At 41.5% G+C, this 27040-nt stretch overlaps 2 protein-coding genes across 2 annotated transcripts in view; one reads left to right on the forward strand and one right to left on the reverse strand.

The window, feature by feature from the left end:
* The window catches only part of SPAG17 (sperm associated antigen 17), a 260213-nt gene extending 256756 nt beyond the window's left edge, over nucleotides 1-3457 (forward strand). Inside the window, exon 47 of the mRNA XM_066377314.1 lies at nucleotides 2528-3457. Within this exon, the coding sequence (XP_066233411.1) occupies nucleotides 2528-2667 (140 nt within the window). The 3' untranslated portion in view covers nucleotides 2668-3457. The remainder of the gene's footprint in view (nucleotides 1-2527) is intronic.
* Nucleotides 3458-5110: 1653 nt separating this feature from the next.
* LOC136400505 (WD repeat-containing protein 3-like) lies at nucleotides 5111-25340 on the reverse strand. The gene is given in 19 exon segments (XM_066377312.1): nucleotides 5111-5481; nucleotides 8257-8300; nucleotides 9294-9341; nucleotides 10684-10776; nucleotides 11273-11329; nucleotides 12085-12132; nucleotides 12396-12530; nucleotides 12669-12780; nucleotides 12993-13094; nucleotides 14450-14505; nucleotides 15173-15308; nucleotides 15445-15530; nucleotides 17345-17446; nucleotides 18799-18894; nucleotides 19856-19934; nucleotides 21590-21708; nucleotides 24042-24235; nucleotides 25168-25250; nucleotides 25252-25340. Coding segments are annotated over 19 exon segments (1812 nt in total). The 3' UTR covers nucleotides 5111-5348.
* Between the last annotated feature and the right edge of the window lie 1700 nt (nucleotides 25341-27040).

The following is a 27040-nucleotide window of genomic DNA, read 5'->3' on the forward strand; positions in this document are numbered from 1 at the left end:
AGGCTCATCCAGCTTAAGCACGGGCTCACCAACTTGAGCACAGGGTCGCTGGCTTGAGTGTAGGATCATAGACGTGACCCCATGGTCACTGGTTTGAGCAAGGGATCACTTGCTCTGCTGCAGTACCCTGGTCAAAGCACATATGAGAAAGCAATCAGTGAACAACTAAGGTGCCGCAATGAAGAATTGATGCTTGTCATCTCTCTCCCTTCCTGTCTGTCTGTACCTATCTGTCCCTCTCTCTGTCTCTGTAAAAAAAATATATATATATGTATATACATATATATATGTGTGTGTGTGTGTGTGTGTGTGTATATATACATATATATACACTAGTAGCAGAAAGTCTTCACACTTAATTCCTATATTTTATATTCCAGTGACCTAAATCTTATACTACTTTGTGTTACAGATATATATATATATTTGATATTTGAGTCTTAAAGCTTTTGATGAAAAGTGATTTAAACTAGAATGAACTAACCTAGAGCAATAGGAAAGTGTTTGGGAGGGTTATCAAGTTTAATTTGTTGAGTTAGGGAATACTGGGCAATATAGCGGGAAAGTTGATTGGAATATGGTTGTGGAAGATTTTGAATCCTTGGCTTAAACTTTAATAAGCTTTATTCACTTTATTAAACAGTGAATCACATTGAAGATTTCTGATACAATAGGGATATAATCAGCATGTTTATAAAAATGAATCAGTGTTATTGTACAGGATGTGTTGAAGGAGAAGAGACTGAATATGCAAAAAACCACAGAGAGACTATGTCACTAAGCCAAGTGTAAGGACAAGAATTATATAGCATGGCAACAGTAAACAAGGAAGAGGGACATGGATGACAGACATTTGGCATGGGGACTGTAAAATTGCAGTGGAACCCACTGATAGATTGAAGAGGACGAAAGAGTTCACCTCCAAGATTGTGGGCTCAGGTAATGAATCATGTATATGCAGAACTAGATCTCAGTTGGAGTCAGAGCTGGAGATATAATAATTTCAAGCATCATCTGTAATAAAGAGGTGACAATGGGAAAAGGACAAATTTGGGGTCTGTTTAGGGAGCAGGAGAAAGAAGTGGAGCCACTGGAGACAGAAGAGCAATCAGAAAACCATGAAATATCTCAGAAGCCAACAGAAAGAATTTCAAGGAAAATATGGACATAGTTGACAGAGGTGATAGCGATGTTAAAGAGAATTCACTTAAATAGGACCACAAAATTGGGTTGGGATAAACACTGACTGTAAAACATAAAGAATGACTGGGTGTTAAGAAAGCAGAAACGCTGAGTATGGAGACTCTCAAAAGGGAATTTATTACTAAAGGAAAAGCATGAGAATATGGTACCTTAGGAACAAAGCAAAGGAGAGATTTTGAGTTTAGTGCAGACTTATGTTTGTAAACTGAAGATAATGGAGGAGATACATTAAAAATGAGGAGAGGAGGTTACCACAGCAGCCATATCCAAAAGGCAGCAAGAGAATGATCAAGAAAAGCGCTGCGGCGTTAGTCTGGGCAGGGAGAGGGTGAAGACGGATGGCTATATATGAAGGCATGTCAGATGACCTTGATTTCAGTAGAAATGGAATTGAATTCATTCATTCATGTATTCTTTCAAAGACAATGATAATAAGTGGTCTCTGATGTGCTAGGCATGGTTCTAGGCTCTGAACAATGAACCAAAAAGACAAAAATCCTTTCCTCTATGTAGCTTACATTCCAGTGGGAGAACAGACAATACACAGACAAGTAAATATAGATTATAATGGTGAGAAGTACAACACAGAAAAACAAAAAGTAGGAAAGGGGCAAATTGGGAGTGCTAAGGAGGTTTGCAATTTAAAGTAAGAGTGGTCAGGAAAGACCTCACTAGGAACGTGGTGTGGTGTATCTGTGTGTGTGTGTGTGTGTGTGTGTGTGTGTGTGTGTGTGTGTGTGTGTGCGCGCGCGCATGTACTCATTGATGGCAGCATTCCTTGGAGATAAAACTACCCTAAGACCCAACTTTTTCCTCTCTGTGAATTGAATCAGGCCCTTCTACATCCTCCCACACAGGTTATTAGAAGCTGATCCAGAGCACCTGAATCCCTGCCGCTGACCACAGCCATTCAATCATTTAGCATTGTGCTAATAAAATTTGTTTCCTTGCTAATAGATTAAAGACCAACATCAGTTAGATAGATCTTTTATCTACTTCCAATATCAATGATAGTTTATAGCCCATCTCTGCCCCTCTGCACCAAAAGAACCCATGAAATCTGTATGCTGATATGGTTTTGGGGGCCTGGTTATAGTGACTAATGGCTCCTCTAGAAAGGCAGAGAAATATCGCAGGGGGACGAAAAATTCCAAGAGATCAATGTGTCTCCTTCATCCTAAGCCTGAGCCCGAACAATCTGCATTAATCAGAAAAGTACCTAATAGGAGCTAATGCTAGAGAAGAGGTTCAAATTCTGCTGTGTCATGACTGTGTGTGTAACTCATCTGGTCACAGAAATCATAGTCCTTAATGAGTATTGTACCAGTTTTAACAAGCAGCAATTATGATCAGAGACGAAAAAATTTTCCCCAGGAGAAAGAAAACCCCATGGTCCAGAGGACATCTACAGTTCTTTACTCTGCTCTTGGAGTCTCCAAGTCCAGTAAAGTTCCTCCACAGTAGGTCTAGTAAGTACCAGATGGGAATCCGATATTTAACCATTCAAATCAGAAGCATTAGACCTCATGTTTGTTCTCTTCTTACAGCCAGAAACCAATGAGTCACTTAGCCTGGTGAAATGAAAATACTGGTTTTTAATAACATAACAGTTACTCCTTTATATACATTATATCTAATCCTCATACTACCTGTAAGATAGATATTATTTTTCCCACTTTATAAATAAGGAAACAGAGGCTGAGAGAATCTTAAGTAGAGGAAATAAAAATCTACTTCAATAGGATGCTGAAGTTCATTCTTTTAAGCACTGTTTTCAGTGTTGAGCTGACTTTCCAAAAAGCAGACAGTAGGGCACCCTTTTGGGCTAGAGAATTTACAAGTAAGCCAGTAGTTCTCAAGTAGTTTGGACACAGGATTCCTTATATAATCTTAAAAGTTATTGAGGATCCCAAAGACCTTTTGTTTATGAACCATATCTATCACATTTACCAAATTATATAGTTAAAACTGTGGAAAAACTTAAATTTAGCCTAACCAGTTGTGGCAGAGTGAATAGTGTCAACCCAGAACACTGAGGTCCCGGTTTGAAACCCCAAGGTCACTAGCTTGAGTCCAAAGGTCTCAGGTCAGCAACTTTGGGCTTCAAACCAGCGACCAGAGCAATCAATGAACTAAAGTGATGCAAATATGAGCTGATGCTTCTCATCTCTCTCCTGTCTCTCTCTCTCTCTAAAAGACATAAATAAAAAACCTTAAATTTATGTAAAAATAGTAATATACCCAATATATAACAAATAGACTTTTGATGAAAAATAAAAATTAAAACTTCCTGCAAAGAAAAGCCCAGGCCCAAAGTATACATCCATTTCTTTTCCTAAAACATTCCCAACTCCCATGGCCCTCCCATGTACACACTCTAGGTATATAGTGCATCAGTCACCCAGACGCCCAGCAGGGAGTCTCAGCTCAACTTCACTTTATTTAGAAACTATTATTTTTTGAAAGAAGTATAAACAACTAGCAAATAAGATATACAAATATAAATTTTAAGAAAGGAGTATAATATATAAATATATAGGTAAATGTAAGAAAGATTAAACAAACTTGCTCTCACCTCTGATATCGCAGCATCTGTGACCATCACTGTAGGCGCTGTTACTCATCCCCCACCCCAGCCTCAGGTCTTGTTTCCCTATTCCTACCAGCTCCAAGGACAACCTGATCTCAAATGCAGATGACGTCTAGTCCACGCCACCCAAGAAGGCACAGCACACTATGCCACTTTTAAGTCACACACACACTAGGATTTTCCCCTCGCTGTTCTATCTATACAAACATACTCACCCGGACTTGTCTGAATTCTGAAATCACTGGCAAAAATATTTGGTTCTAGTCATCTACCAACGAGGAATCCTAATAGAAAAACACAGCCACATTATGAAGAGGGGTAGAGACTAGTTTTACTTACTGCTTATACAAATAGCAAACAAGACACAATAGGAAAGAAAAAACATTTTTTACCATATCATGGTAACATAGAAAACATAGAAGTGCCTCCAGCAAAAAAAAAAAAAAACCTAAAGAAATTTCTTCCATGCTATTTAGTTCCATCGGACAATTTAAAAAATACTATCCTAGACCATGTTCAAACTCTGACATAGAGCAGCAAGTTGCCCTTGATGACCTCCGGTTCTTTTAACCTCCACACCCACCATCTCTCAACTGTGCCCCGCCCTACCTTCCCGTGAGGTAGAGCCATCCACGCCCTCTGATAGGCCGGAAGGATTCATGGTTTCTATTAGAAGTAACCCTGATTCAACAGCACATTTGCCATACCAGTAAAAATAGTACTATTCTTAAGTGCCTCAAATTCTGAATATAGCAACAGGATAACAAACAGATTTTTGACAGTTAATATATCAATTGTTCTTTTGCTACTATCCTGATAGAATTAAAGAAATGGAGAATCACAAATCATAAAAACATGCCAATTCACTAAATACACCTTTTTTTTTTTTTTTTTTTTTTAGCTATTTGGTACTGGCTGAGCAGTTTTTATTTTATTCTCATAACAGCATTTTAAGGAATGTTTAAGTTATCTCTGTTCCTGTTCCATTATAACTTGAGACTGAGAGGCAGAGAACGGTTGACAAGATAATATATTCTTCTCAATTACCTATGAACAAGAATTCTTCATGCTTAAATATAAAATCTAATGAACATACTTTTCTTTATAGTTCTTAGTTCCCTCTATGTATGCCCCTGCTTTTCCATTTGTACACATAAAGACCTGGAAAAAAACTACTACTTAAAATGCTTAAAACTAAACTATTAAAAAGAAACCACAAAGGAGGCAAAGTGGCCACTCAGTACTGGAGCTTTTGGCAAACTGACTAGAACCAGAGCTCCCCTGCCCGACCACAGCGAGAGACCTGTGCTTGCTAAAGCCCGGTGCCTCGGGCAACACGTGGCCACTTATTAAAGGGCTGGGCCAGCGCTACTCTTGCTTTAAGGGCAAGGCCGATTCTGAAGGATAAGCTATAATTTATGTCAGGCAGCAGTGAAACTCTTTAACAGTCCCTGAAACCAAAACATCAGATTTTTCTCCCAAAGTCCTGACAGCTTCAGTGAAGGTTCTAAGCAGCAGTCCTGCTGAGCAGACACGGCTGCTGGGGAAAAGGACGTTACCTGAGGAGAAAGAAGAGGCCCCTACACAGCAGTTCAACATCCGAGTCCAGCTGGATCAACTCCTCCAGGAGGCTGAGGACGTCTGGCACGTAGGAGAACGGCAGCACGAGCAGAGACTCCTCCAGCTCGCTGAAGAGGAAACACGGACACGCAGACATCACACCCGGCCCGTCAGCATGGGACCCTTCCTCTGCTGTTCCCTCCTACTGCTTTTCCTCTTCAACAGATCTTCAGAGTTAAAGTCAATAGTCATCTCTTTCCAGATGGTTCTCGCCTGTCAACGCTTTGTTTTTATATTGAACATTTTAATTTATTGCATGCACTGGCGCATGACATGGTAGAAGAATCTAACATTTTGTTTTCCTGATAATTTCTCCAAAGCCTTTTGTTGAACATTCCATCTTTATATGATGCTTCTCTTACCATGTATTGAACCTTGTACAGTATATGATAGAGTCAGTTTCAGGGCTTCTGTGTCTGTGTAGATGATCAACTGATTCTGACAACAAACCTGTACAGTACTATCTATTTTAATTTTGCTAATGTTTAGGGGGTTTGTTTGTTTGATTGTTTAAATATAGAATAGCTGCTCTGGTTTTGGCTTGTTTTACTTTCCTTGAACTAGCTCTATTATCATTTCATCAACTCCAAGAAGATTTTAATTGGGATCACAAACCTGTAAATTAGTTTAAGAAAAACTAAATCCTTAAAACACACAATCTTCCCATCTAGGAACACACTGAACCTCCGTGAATCTAAATGTCGTTTTACACTTCTCTAGTGAAGTCTCGTTATTCAGATAGGTCCTGTTTATTATGTGTAAGAGATATACTTAAATATTGTAGGTCAAACTCACAAATGAAATCAAAAGGTAAATCACAAATAAAAAACATTATTCTAAAAATATATGACAAAAATAACTAAAAAAATTTTAAAAACCTGTAAGAGAAACTAAGCTCAAGAAAGGAAAAGTAACAAAAATTCACAGGAAAAAATACAAATGTCTAACAAATATAATAAAATTTTAAACTTGTCAATAATCAAAAAAATGAAAATAATACAAGCTTTTGCTTCTCAAACCTACAAAGAATTTTCTAAACCCAGGTAAAAATCAGTATATTCACTCTGGAAAGTAACTCAGTAATATAAACCTTTAAAAAGCTCACTCACATCCTAAAGGGAAACATAGGCAATAAACTTTCCGACATCTCTCGTAGCAATATATTTGCTGATTTATCTCCACAGGCAAGGGAAATAAAGGACAGGATAAACAAATGGGACTATATCAAACTAAAAAGCTTTTGCACAGCTAAAGACAATATGAACAAAATAAAAAGACAAAACCACACAATGGGAGAACATATTCAACAATACATCTGATAAGAAATTAATAATCAAAATTTATAAAGAACTTGTAAAGCTCAACACCAGGAAAATAAACAATCCAATCAAAAAGTGGGCAAAAGAAATGAATAGACACTTCTCTAAAGAGGACATACAGATGGACAATAGGCATATGAAAAAATGCTCAACATCACTAATTATTAGAGAAATGCAAATTAAAACCACAATGAGATATCATCTCACACCAGTCAAAATGGCGCTCATCAACAAAACAACACAGAATAAGTGCCGGCGAGGATGTGGAGAAAAGGGAACCCTCCTGCACTGCTGGTGGGAATGCAGGCTAGTGCAGCCACTGTGGAAAACAGTATGGAGATTCCTCAACAAATTAAAAATGGAACTGCCTTTTGACCCAGCTATCCCACTTCTAGGGATATACCCCAAGAACACCACATCAACGATTCAAAAGGAGAAATGCACCCCCATGTTTATGGCAGCATTGTTTACAATAGCCAAGATCTGGAAACAGCCCAAGTGTCCGTCAGTGGACAAATGGATTAAAAAGCAGTGGTACATATACACAATGGAAACTATGGAGCCATGAAAAAGAAGGAAATATTACTTTTTGTGACAACATGGATGGACCTGGAAACTATTATGTTAAGTGAAATAAGCCAGGCAGAGAAAGAAAAATATCATATGACCTCATTCATCTGAGGAATCTGAAGAACAATATGAACTGAGGAGTGGATAGAGACAGAGGCAGGATCAAAGGATCCAGAGGGAAAGGGGATGATAGACTGATAGGATGAGATGAGAACAGAAAAGCAAATCCTGAAGGGAAGCGGGAGGTCGTTACGGGGTAGGGACAGGGGGTTGTACTGGGGAACACAGGGGAGGGGAGGAGGTATTTGGGGGGGGTCACTAGAATCTATGTAAACACAATAAATTAATAGTAAAACAAAAGCTCATTTGTGCCCCCTAATTATTAGATGCCTAGTACTCTCACCTTAAGAAAAACAATGATGATGATAAAGACTTCTACATAAAGTGTTCACTAAAGCAATATTAATGATAGCAAAAAACAAATGCTACATCCAATAGTCATTATTTGTACATTGGGATATTGTGAATTAATTCAATGATGTGCTTTTGAAGAACAATAATATTGGCAAATGCTCAAGAAATAGTTTATAAAAAAAGATAGGATACAAAATATACAAAAATGTACAAGATGATTCCAACTATATAAGTGCACAGAAAATAAGGCAAAGTAAATATACTACAAAAAATGTTGACCGCTGGTACTTCCGACTAAATTATAGACGATTTCATTATCTACAATATAAAGTAGCACTGCCCTTCATTTGTCCTTAAAAGTAGAGCTTCCTAGCTCTACTTCAAAAAGAACATTATAATGAATTATTTTCCATAAAAATTTTGACCTAGTTAAACCTATAGGGATGATAACCATCACTTATAATTTCTATTTATCGCATGTTTAGATATGCACTCAATAAATGTTAGCTGACAAATGGTAATAACTGTGCTGAGACTCACCTTGACTTGATCCCTTTAAAAATCTCGAACACATAAGCGGAAGGCTATAGAGGAAGGAAACAGTGTTACTGACTCTCCTGACGGGTCTCTCCTGAACTCTCTAATCCCATCTCCTAAACACCAGACCCCCCACTCATGACAGTGTTCTAACAGAAAACAGCAGGATATGCATGAACCTGGCGTCACTCAGCTCTGGGCTCACACTCCAGCTCAGCCCCTAACCAGCTACGTCACCCTCTACCTGTAAGGGAGGCCTGCTTCCTGTCTGTCAGATGAAAATAGCTGACTCACATGGTTACTGTGACGAGGGAGACATGCAAGCAAAGCACTAAGGAACTGGAGACTGCTGACGGCACCCACTGCCTACTGCCCTCCCTCGTTCCTTGATCTGACTGATTCCTCTCAACTCTCAACTCTTCCCCCCAAACCTTCAACTTTCATCTAGAGCAGGGGTAGTCAATCTTTTTACACCTACCACCCACTTTTGTATGTCAGTAGTAAAATTTTCTAACCACCCACCGGTTCCACAGTAATGGTGATTTATAAAGTAGGGGAGTCACTTTACTTTATAAAGTTTATAAAGCAGAGTTACAGCAAGTTAAAGCATATAATAATAATTACTTACCAAGTACTTTATGTCAGATTTTCGCTAAGTTTGGCAGGATAAATCTTTATAAAACAACTTACTATAGTTAAATCTATCTTTTTATTTATACTTTGGTTGCTCCGCTACCGCCCACCATGAAAGCTGGAGTGCCCCCTAGCGGGCGGTAGGGACCTGGTTGACTAAGACTGATTTAGATGAACAGAATCTTCAGAGGGATCGGGACACTAATCAGGGATAAGCACCAGGAAGCAAGAAAGCCAGTCCAGTGCAAGCAAACGATGACTGGGAAGTTACACTAAAATGGTCCTTTTCAAATTCAAAGTACTCGAGGATGCCACCCTTCACGAAGGACTTTAAACGACAAAGTACTACCTCCTCTCTCAGCCCTGAGGTAACCTGACTGACCAAGGGGAAACTGTGGTCTACTCACAGAGATATTGCCGTAAGCCATCAGGATGGGGTTGGTGGGAAGAGGAACCTATGAAGATACTAGGAAGCCCAGCGGTCATACGAAATGACCGCTGTTCTAGATATTATAAATTGTAATTAAAATGATTTGTGCAAAGGTGTCTGCTAATTCAAACTGAATTACCCAGGGCAAGCGGCGAGGACGCCCCTTTGCTTACTGCCCCACAGGGTTTCCCCCTTCTACTTGCTTAATTGCTTAAAGTAGAGTGCAATGAAGGAAACCACTGGCGGTTCATTTCTTAAGAGCCACTGCTAGCTCAATAAAGGTGATTTAAATAATAAAATGTTAACTCACATGTCAAAGATCTCTTTGTATACAACATTTCTTGTGTAGATCTTTCCATCATTTTTAAGCTCGCCTTGCAGAGGACCATCAATTATTTTTAATTTTACGTCCGTTCTTTCACGAACTCTTGAACAGGCAACATAAAGTTGACCATGTCCAAATGCAAGCTCAGGTAAAAAAATGCCAACATGCTTAAGCGTTTGGCCCTGAGACTTATTGATGGTCATAGCAAAGGCAAGTTTTACAGGAAATTGTCTACGTCTCAATTGAAACGGCAACCCTCTTTGAGATGGAGCCAAATCAATTCTTGGAATGACATGTATTTCACCTTTAGAGGAGCCAGTCAAAGACTTAGCTATTATGACATTATTTTTCAATTGGAGAACCTCTAGTCTTGTATCATTGCAAAGACCCCTTCTGGTGTTAAGATTTCTTAACAGCATAATAATTGCTCCAATCTTTAACCTCAATTTGTGAGGTGGCATGCCAGAAGACGGGACTATTTGAATGCCATGGCAACTTCACCCCATTGGCTAGTACAGTTATGCAAGCAACCAATAAGCTATCAGCGACAAACAGACACTTAAGCCGCATATAATAAAGATGATTAAATCCAGTCAATAAGAAATGAGACTGATAGTGTTTGTCACAGGGAGGGTGATGATAGTATTTACATTTCTGAAAGAGGAAACTGACCCCAAACCAAAAGAATGTAAATAGGGATCAGGCCTTTAGTTTCAATAGTACTTCCGAGTAAACCTGAGCAGCAGGTTCCCTCTAGAAATCTGACCTGGCTCAACGGCCCCCCGAACCCCAGTGGGGGCACGAGAATCTGCTCAGGACAGTAACCACCTGTCTACACTGTCCTTCCTCTGTTTTCATTGGACCAAGCTTCCTTCTCCCACACTTCCTCCATTCCTTCTTCCTAATGACTGAATGAGAAAGTTCTGCCACATTGCTCTCATTTCCTGATCTGAGCCAGTTATGTCTTGAAACGCTGGTTTTCTCCTCTGGGACCATCTCTATTTGACCCTGTCTCCCAGAGCGTAACTTAGTGGCTTTCAACCTCTTTCCCTGCGGCTTTACAAATGGCTTTGTGTTCTTTCATTCTTGCAGTTTCTTCTCGGAATAGCTCCACAGCCTCCATGATCCTCTCAGCCTGCAGAGATGACGAAGGACAGAGATCATCACAACACACTCCTTCATCCCCGATCACCGTACCTGGAAGGTGATGGGAAATCACCAAACAGCTTCACCCAGTTTAATAAAGATACACCAACAGTGCCGAAGTGCATTACGACACCTTGGGTTTTCCATCTTTCTTCCCTACTATGCAGGGAGGAGAGGCAGTGTTCCGCAGTGAGGGGACAGTGAGTGAGCCCCCTGAGAGAGCAGCAGCTCCGGGAATGTCTGAGAGGTGCTCCTTTCAGGAGAGGGAGCTTTCCTTTCTAGAAACCACAGCCAGACCAAACAGGTTCCGCACCACCCTGTCCTTGCTTAGAAAGAAGGGAAACAGCTTTTGATCCCCATCTATAAATTCAATTGGCATTTTGCCAAAAAAAAGAAAAAGAAAAACCTACCTGGTTGATATGGATTTTTACTAAAAAGTTTGGATCCTATGAAAAAATGACATACTACATTCCATATCAACTTACAGTTTTGACTATTTCAATACTTTTCCTTCCAGTAATTTTCTCAAGTCTCCCCAGAACCTACCAAACACAAAGAGATGCTTGAATAATATTTTTGACAAGCATTAACCTTTTGAGTAGTGAGTTTTTTTCATGCTCGCTGACCCCCAGGAGTGAGTGAGTTTTTTTTCAAAAAATAAAATTAGTTCCAGTTACAGTTTTATTAACAAAATCATGTTTGTTTGATAACCAATTTATGGAAACAAGAAGAACATACATTTGCCTTTTTTAAATGTTGCCTTACACATGTACAATCATACTCTGGATGGTCAGGAGGCATGAGGACATACATGAACATTTGTACTACTCAAAGAAGAAAGAGCTAATAAACTCTTATATCCATAAAAGAACATGTACTAGTATTTCATAGTGATACTGCTGTTATCAGCTACCATTAACTGAGGACTTAGTAAGAGCCAGACATTATGTGAAGTATTTTACCTGCATTATCATAAGCAAATCTTACTCTACAAATCTTTAAAAATAACATCCAATTTCTCCAATTTTTTTCCTGGTTTTTATTTTTGCTCTACAGAGAAGTAATTCCCTGCAGTCTCTTTAAAAAAAAAAAAGAGAGCCAGAATGACTACCAAATTTGGTCAATTGTTTGTCTCAGGACATAATATAGTTGACTAAAAGGAACTACTCAGATTCTTTCCCCTATCAGCTGATGATGACTTTGGCATGGAGCCCCAATTTAATTCCATCAGAAATTTTTGAAATTATAGTAAATTCCAGTAAAATAATTACAGGGGGATCCCAAATGCTTTACTTACTGCTGGCTGGCCTTTGGCCACACTCTCCTCATATTCTACTTCCCGTTGCTGCCAAGAGACAGAAATTAATTTGAAAGAAAAAACAGTCTCTACGTGAAGCGAAGTGAGAATGAGACAGAGAGAAGTGGCTTCTTTCAAAATACAATCCCCTGTGGCATCTGTCTCTGCCTGGCTGCTGAGTGTGACAACAGGCTTGGAAAGTCAGTAGTCTTGCATTGACCGAGACATAACTGTACTGGACAGAAAACTTTGGGTGGGACAGCGTGTCAGACACCCACCAGCATATCTGTAAACAGACCTAGAGTCCTTACCATCTCCCTCTCCTCCTCGAGAATAAGAGGCTCCCTTGTTCTCTCCCAAAGTCTCAGAGATTTGTCATGGGACGATGATACGACATAGTCTCCACTGGGGCTTACTGCCAAGTACCAGATTTCCTGGTGGTGCCCCTGGAGAGAGAGGAAAGAAACCCAAACCCTGAGTAAGAGTGTTACTCATACACTGCCCCTGCTTACATGAGAGGATACCAACACTTAATCTTCAAAGTAGTTCTCCAGCACGGAGCACACAAAGTGGGCGGAAGTTACCTCCAGCGTCTGTACGTGCTCAAACCTGTCTGCGTCCCACTGCTTAATCTTACGGTCCTTCCCAGAAGTGAAGAAGAGGTGAGTCTTGGGGACAAACTGCAGGTACATCACACTGAAAAGCGAGAAAAGTACTCAAACATCATCCTATTCTACATTATGTAAAAGTCTTATACACAGAAGTAGCTTTTGACTAGCTGGTTCTAGAATGCCCTATTTGTATTTTAGAATTTTAAACATATGGCCGAGAACACTAAATGATGGTCACATCTCCAGGGAGACAGCACAGGTGACTGAAAGGGAGGTCTTTGAAAAGACTGCACCCACCTGTCATCATGTGCGAAGAGAGACTTGTGGCAGTCCCCAAAGTCCAGACCCCAGATCTTCACGTTCCTGTCGGCAGAGCCAGTTGCTATCAAGGGCTCCATTCTATGAGGAACAGGTAACACGTCACTTTCCTGGATTATACAAAACCCTATAAATTAGACAAAGAAAAGCTAACCAGGACATTTAACCCATTTCTGTTCAAAATATTAAAATCAGTGCCCCAAAAGTAAATGCGTTTCTCTACCAAGAGCACCTACTTCTTTGCTTTTATCTACAGATCTACTTGAAAGCTTGTTAAGTGAAACCAAGACGTGTGGGGCTGCAATGTTTCTGCACAGATCCAGGCCAGGGCTGTGCCCTGATGGAGGTTATTTACTTTGTTAATTAGGAAAAGAATCTCCGATCTGTCATAGGATTTGGAGAGAGAGGAGAGGAAGAGGGAAAGAGAAGGACATAATAAGGCTGGGAAAGAATCTACTAGAATGTTGGACCTAGCCTTTTTTTAGTTTTTTCTTTTCCATGGGAAAGGAGGGAAGACAGCGATAAGACTCCCACATGCACCCTGACTGGGATCCACCTGGCAACGTCCATCTGAGGCCAATGCTCGCAACTGATCTATTTTTAGCACCTGAGGCAGAGGCTCCACGGTGCCATCCTCAGTGCCTGGGACCAATGTGCTCAAACCAATTGAGCCATGGCTGTGGGAGGGAAAAGTGGTGGGGTGGAGAAGCAGATGGTCACCCTGACTGGGAATCGAACCTGGGACACCCACACCCTAGGCTGACACTCTAACACTGAGCCAACCAGCCAGAGCTGGACCTAGCCTCTTATCTGATGTTCCCTTTCACTATTTTCTTCTCTTCCCTGTTTAAATGCCTAGTTCAAATGCTTGTGAACATAAGAAAATGAGAAATATTTTTAACACCAATTTGTTCTGTGAATGCACTGACCACACACAGAGCACAGCTTCAATGTCTTTAGTACATACTAGACATTGTTTCTGAATACATGTTGCCACCCCTCATCATGGCAAAGATATGACTTTGATCAAGAGACTAAAAGATACAGTGTATGAAATACTGTATATATCCAAATACAAAGCTTAGGTCCATCTTCCTCACCTCCCGTCAAAGCAAAGGGGGTTGCCTTTTTAAAGTCATTTATGTTTTAGGGTGCTCTATTTTATAGTATTTTAGACAAAATACTGTTTGAGGAATCCACAACAGGGAGCTAGTTATGAGGATTCATTCAGATATTTGTGAAAATATTCTGAAAGCATTAAAATAACATATATATAAGAAGTATGACTATAATATATATTATTTTGATTTGGAGGGAGAAAGATATATAATAGAATGAAAAAATAAATACTCTAAAATGAAGATATCAAACCAAGAACTAAGAAAATGCTTTAGAAAAATAACTTGTTACTGAGCTACAACTTAAATTTTACTTACATTAAGATATCCATGTATGTAATAGGCAGTCTGTGTCCATACAGTGAGAGAAAAAACTATACATTAAACAAAAAGAATATAAATAACCCATGTTTGCCTATAAAATGCAGGCACAATTTATCACATATGAATCTAAACCCTAAGTTAAAGGACAATGCTGACACTGTTCTGTGTGGGTTTGTCTTTATTTTCAAAGAAGACGAAGCACTGAGAGCAGCGGTGTCCACGCCCGGCACACAGACCCTGCCCGCCCTGGCCAAGGACCCGGCAGCAGAGCAGAGTTAGGGACACTGCAGGGCCCATGCCTTGGCCCCGACACAGCAGAGATGGTCTCTGATCTCGCAGCTGAAAGGCCCCGGACCACTGACTTCCCACTCTTCTCAGGTCCAATCCAGTCCCACCAACCCTTTGGGGGGTGTGGCCTAGTAATCTATATTTTTAAAGCAACCCAATGTCCCAGGTGTACAGCCAAATGTGGAATCGTGACACCTAGCGATGCTCTTAAAACTACTGGCTACAACAAGCTTTTTAGAACATAGGAAATGTAACTTGCTTTAAACAAGTTATACACCAAAGGACTGTTAAAACTCCAGCTTTCCTAGTGCACCTACAAAGTTTTGATTCACATACAACTTTTTAGAAATGCACTCCTGCCAGGCAGGCAGGGCCCAGCCCAAGGTTAGTCGGAAAGGAAGAAAAGTTTCCCAGGCACAACCATCATACCTTTAAGGTGTCAACGTACAAAACTTTCACTGTGCAGTCCAGCAAAGACACAGCCACCAGCTTCTGATCGGGAGAGTACCTGACACACAGAACGTCCTCCTCCAGCTGCAGGGCTCGGGTCTGCATCATGGACAGTCTGCACCACAGAGCACCCAGGACATGTGAGTGTCTGCAGGGCCGACAGACCCCAGACCCTCTGAAGCTCAGCAGTCTGCACAGGGGCTCCCGTTTTCACCCCAGGAAACAGACACAAACGAAAAACATCTACTCACCTCTTCTGGGGACTATTTTCATCTTTCACCAATTCAAAATCCCAGAACTTGACAGCTTTATCTGCACTGACAGTCACAAAACCACACTGAAAACCAAACAGGGCCTTGGCCAGATGGCTCAGTGGCAGAGCGTTGGCCCAGTATATGGATTCAATTCTCGGTTAGGGCGCAAGGAGAAGCAATGCTTCTCCACTCTTCCCCCTCCCCTTTCTCTCTCTCTCTCTTTTCTCCTTCTGCAGCCATGGGCCATTCGAGCAAGTTGGGCCCAGGTGCTGAGGATGGCTCCATGGCCTCCACCTCAGGCACTAAGAAGAGCTTGGTTGCTGAGCAACAAAGCAATGCTCCAGATGGGCAGAACATCACCCACTAGTGGGTTTGCAGGGTGGACCCCGGTCAGGGCACATGCAGGAGTCTGTCTCTCTGCCTCCCTACCTCTCACTTAATAATAAAAAAAGAAAAGAAAACCAAATGGCATTTCACTTAAAAAGTACTTATTAGAGAAACTTGGTTAAGACACACTAAGATAGTATAAAAGACCATTTGCATTTCCTGGCAGGGGGTAAAATGAAAGAAGACATGGACTCTCTGACCCTCTCATTCTCTCTTGGGGCCACTGCTCAGACCCCATTTGAGAACTAGGGGACAGTGATGCAGACAGAGGACAAGTGGGAAGTTTTACTCACACTTTCATTCAGCGTCAGGAAGAAAGACTCAGTGAACACAGGGGTGGGGGAGGTTTGCTCCCCCTAAGAAGGCAGCAGTCTAACAATTTGCTACTAAGTAGTAAAGTAGTCTGACAAATACAGAGACTGGATAATCTAAGTTTGTTCAACTATTTACCTCAGAAGAGTATAAACTTTTCCCTGCTTAAAATATGTTCAAAACTGTTTTCTAACATCAAGAAAATTAGTCTCGTCACATTGTGGTGTTAGTGTAAAGTGTCTAGAACAGCGATTTTCAACCGATGTGCTGTGGAATTTTAGTCATCAGTTTGTGTGCCATGAGATGAAAGAGGCTGAAGCCGCTGAGCTAGAACACAGGGGCGGAAACTAAACCTCAGGCGCCTGGTCGGCCATTCAGAGATTTGTTTATACACAGGAAACAACTGGACACTGATCCTCACTGCGGCTGTAGGGATAAAGACTACCTGGTTTACAAAGTCACTGCAAAAGGAACAATAAAAGAAATAATGGATGTGAAAATCTTATAAAAGACCACTGTACAAATGTAAGATGATATTATTTAAATTTTAAATGCTGTTCTGTTCTGACCTCAATGGCATTACCCACTCTAAATTCCAGAGTCCATTTTTCCCAAAAAATCACATTCACTTCAATGAATGAAGGCTGGCCACCACTGAGAATATTCAAATGAACGGACCACAATCTCTTAAAAAGATTTTCACAAAAAATCTCAAAATGTCCTGAGCCACTGCACTGTCACTGGAGGGAGTGGACAGTCTCCGGTGACTCATCTGAAGGGCAGCACACCGTGAATGACACATTCTCTAAAATCACTAGACGTACAGAATCACAGGTGAGCGGACTAAAGGGGAGCCAAGAGCCCAATCTGTCCTCGGCACTGCGCGGTCCAAGGACACAGTTCCTTTTAAGGAGTATCACCAACCACTGGCAGAAATCAGGAAGGTAAGGAGTCGGTCATGTAGCTGACAATCAGAGCAGCTGAACAGGGACTCATCTCACAATGAGAGCTGGTCACATTACGTAGCACGTGATACAATCTCATATAAGAAATCTGAAGATTAGACAAAATGCAGCTTTCTGTAAAGAGGCCGATCTGAGATAAAACTGTGAGGCAGCAGTAACACCGACAGAAGACATGGGAGCTGCAGCCAGAGCCCAGAGTCCTGGAGTCCATACCTAAAATCTGGCTTAGTTACCTGATCTGGAGAGAGGGACACGGACCACACAGCCCCGTCGTGAGCATCCATCGTCTCCAGCAGCGTTCCCGAGGCCAAGTCACACAGCTGCAGCTTCCCTGTCTGCTGAGACACAGAGTGAGCATGGCCCCAGGGGCCCCCCGTGCCCCCCGGTCGTGTCCACACACCTGGGAAATTCACAACCAGCAGCAGCCATGCGGCCAACTGCTCAGGAAACAGATTCCACAGTCCATGCTCTGAACTGCACATCTGAATGAATGCTGAGAACCCCCTCCTGACAAGCCGAGTGGACCCCGCCAAAGCTGCTATGCTGTCAACTATGGAATCGTACAGCCCTGGAGTACTGGACTCCGGGCATTTTCACTGGTTCCCCAACTTCAAATGGGAATAGCATGCCCCCAGGCAAATAGGACAAACATAACAGCAAATGGCAAACCTAGAAAGCTCCCAAGGTCAATTGGTCCTTTAAGGGGACTCTCCTCCACGGTAATGAGCTTAACCAATCACTCTCCATCTAGATCTGGTTTCCTCCTCTACCATCACTGACCATGAGAAAAGGCAACTTGCCTCAGTGCTAGGGAGGGCCACGCAGCAGCTTAGAAAGCAATCGGCCACAATGCTGTTCAGAACTCCGTGCAGGCCACGGTCACAGTGCCGGCAGAGCACACAGCGGACGGCCTACCTGTAAAAACCAACCTTTCTACAATGTTGTGGGGATTAAACGAGATGGTGTACATTAACTACACGGCTCAGAGGCTAGACTAGGGCTTGTATTTTGGTCTTCAACGCAATTTGCAAAAATGATCTCCCAACAGTAAACAGGAGATGAACAATTGCTGGAAAACTGAATGAAAATGAGAAAAACAGTCAACTGAAATTTAATGCTCTTTTCCTGACATTGACCCTAAGGCCTCTTCATATTATTTTACACTTTATGCGGGGCAAAAGACATCCATTGTGTTATATAGGTTTTCTAATAAAATAATCATGCATATATGGCATTGATCAACAGGGGAGAGATGTAAGCCTGGGTTGCCCTTTGACACACCACACACCAAAGTCCAGCTAAACTTAAGGTCCACAACCTTTTTTCTCACAAAATCTTTGAGGATCTGAAAAAAAGTTATAGATCAGAATATAAATATTTATAAACACAAATTTTTCGTAGAATTTTGTTGAGGGGAAAGGGTCAGAGATATTCTGAAGTCCATCCATGATCACACATCAACATCACCGGAAGCCATACGTCTAAAGCTATCTTCTGAGCCCAAATCAGTGAGGGCAGTGAGGCACAGAAGGGGCTGGCTATCGGTGTGATAGCATTCCTTTAGTACCACAGGAAGCCAAGTGCAGGACTGAATACCTGCATCTGACTCCAAATCCGATGAGCCTCTAAAATGGCTTCAACATGACAGGTATTGGGCCCGTGGCACATGATCAGAAAAGGTAATCACCTCTTGCAGGTAGGCTATGTCCCACGCCCTCAGCTCACTGTCAGATGCCCCTGTGATGAGTCGCTTTTCCTCTGACACCAGAACCAAGCCCCACACCTGCAGAGTATAAAAAGATTCAAATAATACAACTTTTAAGACTCCAGGATGTTTGTATGAAGTGTATGTATGTATGTATGTTTGTATGAAGTGACATTCCAAGTTTCAGTATACTGTACTGAAATCTCTTTGGCATTTGCTAAGTCTAACAGGAAGGCAACCCTTTCAACATATACTAAGAGAAATCCCACTGTTAGAAGAAATGACCTGTGGTAGAACTGTTGTCTATGTGATAACAAACATTTCTCTGCAATTTTCTATCCTGAAATTTAGAGAATGGCTGTTCAGCATAAATTTTAACTAGAATCCACTCAAATGAAGATTTTAAGTGATACTTCTTGCCTCGCACATAAAAGGAGCTCTGTTCATGTCTAGTGCACGACGTTCAGCCTCAAATATCCAAGAACTACAGCCCTGGCCGGTTGGCTCAGTGGTAGAGCATCGGCCTGGTGTGCAGGAGTCCCAGGTTCGATTCCCAGCCAGGGCACACAGGAGAAGCACCCATCTGCTTCTCCACCCCTCCCCCTCTCCTTCCTCTCTGTCTCTCTCTTCCCCTCCCGCAGCCAAGGCTCCATTGGAGCAAAGGATGGCGCTGGCGCTGGGGATGGCTCCTTGGCCTCTGCCCCAGGCGCTAGAGTGGCTCTGGTCGCGACAGAGTGATGCCCCGGATGGGCAGAGTATCGCCCCCTGGTGGGCGTGCCGGGTGGATCCCGGTTGGGCGCATGCGGGAGTCTATCTGACTGCTTCCCCATTTCCAACTTCAGAAAAATACAAAAAATACCAAAAAAAAAAAAATCCAAGAACTAAACAATAACAACAGCAGTACTGTTACAAATCAATAGTCAGTCAGTCAGTCTGTCAACTGCCAGCTGTGGACATGAAGAGCCGTGGAAGGACTAGGGGGACACCATTTTTGCTTCTGTCTCTCCATTCTTTCCCTGGCCCGAGAGCCCACATGTACCTCAGTTCAGTGGCCAACTGTGGTTTTGAAACAGTGCTGAGTATCAAGGTCCCACCATTTCACCACGGCATCTTTCCCACTAAAAGAAATAGGAGGAAATCTTATTAGAAAAAGTCACTAAACTAACAGGGTAATAATCTAGGTCTCTTTTGTAGCCTTAAAATGGTAACATACAGCAATACTATCTGTGCTAGTATTCTACCCGAACTTTTTTTTAAAATGTACAGGCTCTGAACTCTCATGTGGATATTTTTAGGTAGAAAATAACATGTTTCACCTGTAAGCACAGAAACATTCTCGCACTAACCCAGAAACTTCTTAGGCCTCTCCTGCTCCTTTGTCTCCCACGATGCTAGTCCCCAAGTCCTGAAAATGCCGCCTCTGTGACCTCACTGGGGCTCGAGCCCTTCCAGTCCCTTTCTGTACACGACTGAATTCAAGTCCTACTGCCTGAGTTATTTTAACAGCTGGCCTCTCTGCCCACTCCTGTCCCCTCGTCACATCCAGTACACTTGTCAGATCATCTCAGTCCTCTAGGGCTGTGGTCGGCACACTCCTTAGTCAGCAGAGCCAAATGTCAACAGGACAACAATTGACATTTCTCCTGAGAGCCAAATTTTTTAACTTGAACTATATAGGTAGGTACATTGTTATTAACTTAATTAGGGTACTCCTCAGCTGGCCTTTGCTAAACACTCAAGGGGCCAAAGAGCTGCATGTGGCTCGCGAGCCGCTTTGCTGACCAAGGCTAAGGTTACAGTAGCTCGTTTCTCTAGACTCAAAATCGGGCTCTTCAGCACCATTCTGAACCTGCCATTAATTGGCTCTTAATTTTGCTACTAATGGACTCTGCCCCTCCCTGCTTCCTCACCAACACAGTTCTAATAAAATCCTCCTTCATGACCAAAGTGGAAAAAAACAAAACAATACAACCTGATTTACAAAGTCTTTCCTACATAATCCCACCTCTTAATGTTATTTCCTTCCCTTTATGGTTGCCAAACTACAACGCCTACATTCAAGTTGAGTGCAGTCATGCATCCTCGCACAGAAGCTGTCGTCTGAACAGGACACTGGGTCCCGCGTCCCCCCAAGACCAGCCCCCACTGGCACAGCACTCGGTCCTCTTGCACTTGCGTCCTCACTGTGGCCTTTCTCATTCCTGCCTGGCCCACCTCAGGATCCCACACTGTCCTGGGGGCCATTCCTAAGGAGTGGTAATTATTATACTAGGTTGAAGTCTATGAAATCGCTGATATCTGACCTACCATTTTTGACCGGCAGAAATGAAAATTTCAAAGGGTTTGACCTAACATGTCCGAGGTCTAACCATGGAGCACGTCTCTTCTCAAAAGACAGGCCAGGTCAAGGGGTATTCACGTCCGCCCCTGCTCACACTGGGCTTTCCCGACAGCTCATTCTACAGAGTGGACAGCTCATTTTATAGAGTGGACAGCTCGGTCTATAGAAGGGGTGTTGAGAGGTTAAGGAACATGAAAACCTTGAGTAGAGGGAAATAAGGACAAGGCAGAAAACAAATTTAAAAATGCTGTAAGTAACTCTGGAGAGCTTCTCTGATACTAACTGGGGGGGGGGGGGCAGACAGAGGGCAGAGGGACCAGCACAGGGGCGACTGGAGTGCGAGGTGAGGAATGAAGCAAACTCCCTCTCTAGAACCCTCTCTGATGAGTTTACCTAGAAAAGAACTGGAAAAAAAAACCATTACTCCCTTACCTACTAACTAGCAGATTTTTTTCTCATAGAAACAAGGTTTGTGTGATGGCGTCCTTGTGTCCCTTTAGACGGTAGAGGCCGCTTTCATTGATCACGTCCCACACAATGATATCTGTGTCCTAAAGGGATCAAATCATACAGAAGAATTTTCTTTACCATGTAAGGCCTAACAAAGGAATGTAATATTTTTATTACAAAAGGGATATATATAGCCCTTGCAGAATATCTGGAAAGCATACAGCAAAGTACAGAGGAAATAAATACCAGTTAAACCTGCCACCCAGATACATGGCCTCTGCCTCAGGTGCTAGAATGGCTCCAGTTGCAGTAGAGCAACGCCCCCTGGTGGGCATGACGGGTAGATCTCAGTCAGGCACATGCGGGCGTCTGTCTGTCACGTTGCCCCACTCCCCTGCTTCTCACTTCAGAAAAATACAAAAAAAACTTTTTTCTTCCTCTGATGAGAACTGTTAGGATTTTACTCTTAACAACTTATTTATATTATTTATATATTATTAAATGTATAAATGTTTTAAAGTATTGAAATCTACCAATCTTTTTTTCTTTATAGCTTCTATCTACTGATATGCTTGAAGTTCTTTCCCACCTTGTATCAGGTAAATATTTAATTACATATCTTCTACTTTACTTAAAATATCTATCACTCTTTAATATTTGTCTTTAGTCTGTGGTTCATTTTAGTATTAGCAGAAGGTAAAGCTTTAACTTAATTTTTATTATTGATTTTAGAGAAAGAGGAAGAGAGAGAGAGAAGCATCAATTTGTTATTCCACTTATTTATGCATTCACTGGTTGATTCTTGTATGTGCCCTCACCTGACTAGGAATTAAACCTGCAATCTTGGCCTATCAGGAAAATGTTCTAACAAACTGAACTATCCAGCCAAGGCCAAGCTTTATCTTAATTTAAATTTCCCCACACATAGTTAGCCAATTGTCTTAAGTACCACTTTTTAAACTCCATCATTTTTCTACTCATCAGAAATATCTCTAAAATACAGTGTGTCCGTAAAGTCATGGTGCACTTTTGACCATCACAGGAAAGCAACAAAAGATGATAGAAATGTGAAATCTGCACCAATAAAAGCCCTCCCAGTTTCTGTAGGATGATGTGGCAGTATGTGTGCATGCGCAGATGATGATGTAACACCGTGTAAACAGCGGAGCAGCCCACGGCCATGCCAGTCAAGATGTAGACGGTACAGAGGAAAGTTCAGTGTGTTCTGTGGCTCGCTAAATTCGAATCCGTGACCAAAGTGCAACGTGAATATCATCAGCGTGTTTATAACGAAGCGCCACCACATAGCAATAACATTACTCGGTGGGATAAGCAGTTGAAGGAAACCGGCAGTTTGGTGGAGAAACCCTGTTCTGGTAGGCCATCAGTCAGTCACGAGTCTGTAGAGGCTATACGGGATAGCTACCTAAGGAGCCCTAAAAAATCTGTGCGTGAGCCCACATCGAACTGCACTGAATAGGTATGAAACTGAGAGAGTTTTCCTTTTATTTGGTGCAGATTTCACATTTTTATCGTCTTTTGTTGCTTTCCTGTGACCTGTCAAAAGTGCACCATGACTTTACGGACACACTGTATACTAATTAGAAATAAGAAAGTAGATTTGTTTCTGGGACTTGTTAGGTTGTAATAATCTATTTTGTATTGATACCAGATTAAGCTAACATGTTTTAAATTATGACTTCATAATGCATTTTAATATCTGAAACCTTTAAAAAACTCTAACCTCAAGAAAAATAACTGAAACCCTCTTTAATTAGTCTTCTTTCCCAAAATTCTGGTGTTTTTGATTAATATATTTTTAAATCATTTGATCATGTTCTAAAAACAATAACATCCACTGAGATATTTATTTAAATTGCTATACTACACAAATTAGTTAGAAAGCACTAGCATCTTTCAGTGTCTTATCTTCCCACTCAAGTACATGGACTATGTCTCTAGTCATGTCTTCTGTTACATTTTTCAGTGACGTTTCATAGTATTTTTCTGTTAGTTAATATACTATTGTAAGTGGAATCTTTTATATTATATTTCCTAACTTTGAGATAAAGGAAAGCTATCAATCTTACCAAACTCAACAACTTAATATTATCACCTGTCTCTCCTTTTCCAATCTGGTTTTTCCCCTGTGTACTGTTTTGGGTGACTCTTCCACAATGATGTTATATAGCAGCAACCATGGCATCCTCACCTTGTTCATATAGTTAGTAGGCTCTAATCAGAGAATATGACAGGGAACAAATGAACCTCCCAATTCAAACCTATCCCTCTCACTCTGTTTCTACCATCTATATACCCTTTTGTACAATGCATGCCCAGTTTCACCCAACAATTTTTGTGAACATCCTGCTCAAGTGTAGGCCTTGCATCCTTTTACTAGACCAAAGCCTGTACACCTGATTCAAGTTCTTACCTGGGACACAGATGCCAGCCTACCTCTTAGCTGATCATACTTCAAGGAAGTGATGGCTGCTCTGTGTCCATTGAAAGTCACATTCCCTTACCCACTCAAGAGACTGAAGATTCTAATAAATCTGTCCTCATAACCAACAGCTAGGTGCAGCCCATCTGGGGAGGGGTGCAAGCATGTGACTTCTTTTTTAAGGCCTGAAAGATGAGGATTTTAAATTAAAAAAAAAATAGTAGCAAAGTTAAGCATGTCATTAAGGAAGAAGTGTGGGAAGAATCAGGCATTGTAAAAATAAAAGCACCAGTAACTCCAAATCAGTCTTAAAATAATGAAACTGCAATCCATCTCAAGTTCTTTAATACAGGAATTATAATTTGTACTGGGCAATGGAACATTCAAAAAAGAGTAAAATTATTTTCTCCAGAGCTCTACATTAGCATAGTACATGCAAAACTTTCCCAGACAATAGAATAAATTAGTAAGCCCTTATCACAGCATGAAATGATTTTCCATAGTGTTATAAACATATCCTTGCCCTAACTGAACCCCATCTTATAAGAATGCAACCTACATGGCACCAGAGTGCTATGTGGTTTATGTTGTGGTTGATACAGCAACAAGTATCAATGTATTAACCTCCTGGGAGTCACACAGTGAGTGGGCAAGATCAAAATGCCTGTATTTGGTTTGGCAGAAATAGACTTCTGGAATTTAGAATTACACAAAGTATCCTAGTTAAACAACCCTGAGTCTCATCTGTATAAAAGGACTCAGTCAACACAGCAGAGTACTATTCCTTTTCAATGCCTAAATTTTAAAACTCGTTGTGAGGGCAATTAGAACTTGAAAAACATAAGTAGTCAAGTAGAGAAAACAAAATGTGGGGAATAATGATTACTAATAAGTGTAAATATCACTCCAAATAGATTCCTAAGAGGTAAGTTCCTCTCTGGTTGTGGCTTTCAGAATTTCATGTAAAAGAACACAGTAGAACCTGAAACCTAACTATCTTGCCCAAAGAAGAAAGACTTCCCTTCTAGGAGCATACACATAAAAAAAATCTATGCATGATAAATCAAAGCTCACTCTCTTCTGCCTCTCCCTCAAATACCCACACATCAACATCGACCCAGCTTACCTTCTCTCCTTAAGTCCCATATGAAAACATGTTCACAGGCCGGTACTGCCACATAGCGTCCTTTTTCACCACGGTGTCACAAAGACAATATTGCCTTTTTGGCTGCCAATACGGCTAAAGACTGCACTGGCAACATAGCGTAAGTACTGCTTGGTGAGCCCCATGGTAGGTCTGAAACCACAGGGGCGGCAGCTGTGCAGGCAAATGAAGAAAACTCAGTTCTGCGGATACTTTAGTTCTACTGGGCTAGCAAACACCCCGTTTATCATGTGGTTAACCTATATAATAAATCATGGCATAAGATACTTGGACATCTTAATTTTTTATTCATTGATGGTTCAACATGTAATTCCTCATTCATCAAGCTGCAATCTGGTCACACTGTGACACCCCCCCCCCCCCCACAAATATCTGACATAAGGCCTCACTGTCACTAAACAATTAGCTTCTGCCCATTCTATCACCATCTAAGTTTTTACAGAGATTGAAAGCCTGAGACTGAAAATATTTATCAATGAACATTTATTGTAAACTTACTAATTAGACAAGAGCTGTTGTAGATGCTAGAGAAACAGGAAAGCAAATGCCCTGACCCCAGGGCACTCACCTTCCAGCTCAGTGATTCTCAGACCCTAGCAAGAGCCCAGAGCATCCCGGGGCTTACAGAAAGATTTCAGGGTACCACTGCCACCTCCCCCTCCCCAGTGCCCATTTCTGATTCAGGAGGTCTGCAGTGGAGCCCAGGACTTTCCATTTCTAACACGTTCCCAAGTGCTGCTGCTGTGATACCTCGCTTTGAGATCTACTGTTCTAGAACAGCCCTTGATTTCCAAGCCAGGGAAGCCATGCCCCATGCCCCATAGCACAGAAAATGTAACAGCAGCTTGGCACACTATCTTTGCAAGATGTCATAGTTCCCGCACTAAACCAGATTCACTGAAAACACTGGTTATGAATAAAAGAGATAACATGTGGAGATTACATGCCAAGCCCATGTGCTCTTGATATGGAAAAGTGAAAAGTATGCCCCCAAACACCCATGCAACTTAAAAAACATAATAATCACTTACTAGCCTCTTCCTTCTTACCATAGGAACTAACATAAAGTCAGTTAAAAATCTGTTAGACTGAAGAGAAGACTGGCAACCGAAAGGTTTAGAGAATCAGGTTTTATTAGAAAGAAAATCTGCCAGGCTGTCTCGAAAATGAGAGCAGCCCCGCCTACAGTTTTAGGCCACGTTTTAAGGCTTAGGTTAGGGAAGTAGGAAGGGTGGCGGGGCATTTGCTGATTGGCTGCCGCTATCACTGGGCGCAGGGGTGCTTTCCACTAATCACAGATGTTTGTACATTTGTACATTTTCAATCGTCAGCAGTTTCAACCGTCCATGACTTCTCGGAATTGTGACATCGGATATTCCTTTGTGGTTGGTCACCTGCCACAAGCCCTGAAATGAAACTCATGCCGGCAGTGTTAAAGAAATGAAACCTAAGAAAATCAAGGCAAAATATGAATAACATGGTGGCATTGCTCTTGGCCTATGCCATTTGATCAATATTTTCCAGTTCATCTTGTTCCTAAACTGTCATTGTTCCTTATGGTAATCTTTGACCATCTGCTGACTCTTTCCACAGTATTTCTCTTGGAGACTGCCTTGGCTCAGGTACTACCACATCTATATTTCCAGTCCTGTCCACATCTGTGAATACTAATTAGACATCCCCATTTGAATAACTTGCAGCATCACACTGAGCATGTTTAAAAACTAAACCTACCTTGCTTCCTGAACCCGTCTTATTTTTTCTGACGCTACGACACACAAACCGCCTAGTCATTCAAGCCCAAAACCTTTGTAGTAACCATTGG

This window comes from Saccopteryx leptura, chromosome 3 (assembly GCF_036850995.1).
Source record: "Saccopteryx leptura isolate mSacLep1 chromosome 3, mSacLep1_pri_phased_curated, whole genome shotgun sequence".
Taxonomy (NCBI): domain Eukaryota; kingdom Metazoa; phylum Chordata; class Mammalia; order Chiroptera; family Emballonuridae; genus Saccopteryx; species Saccopteryx leptura.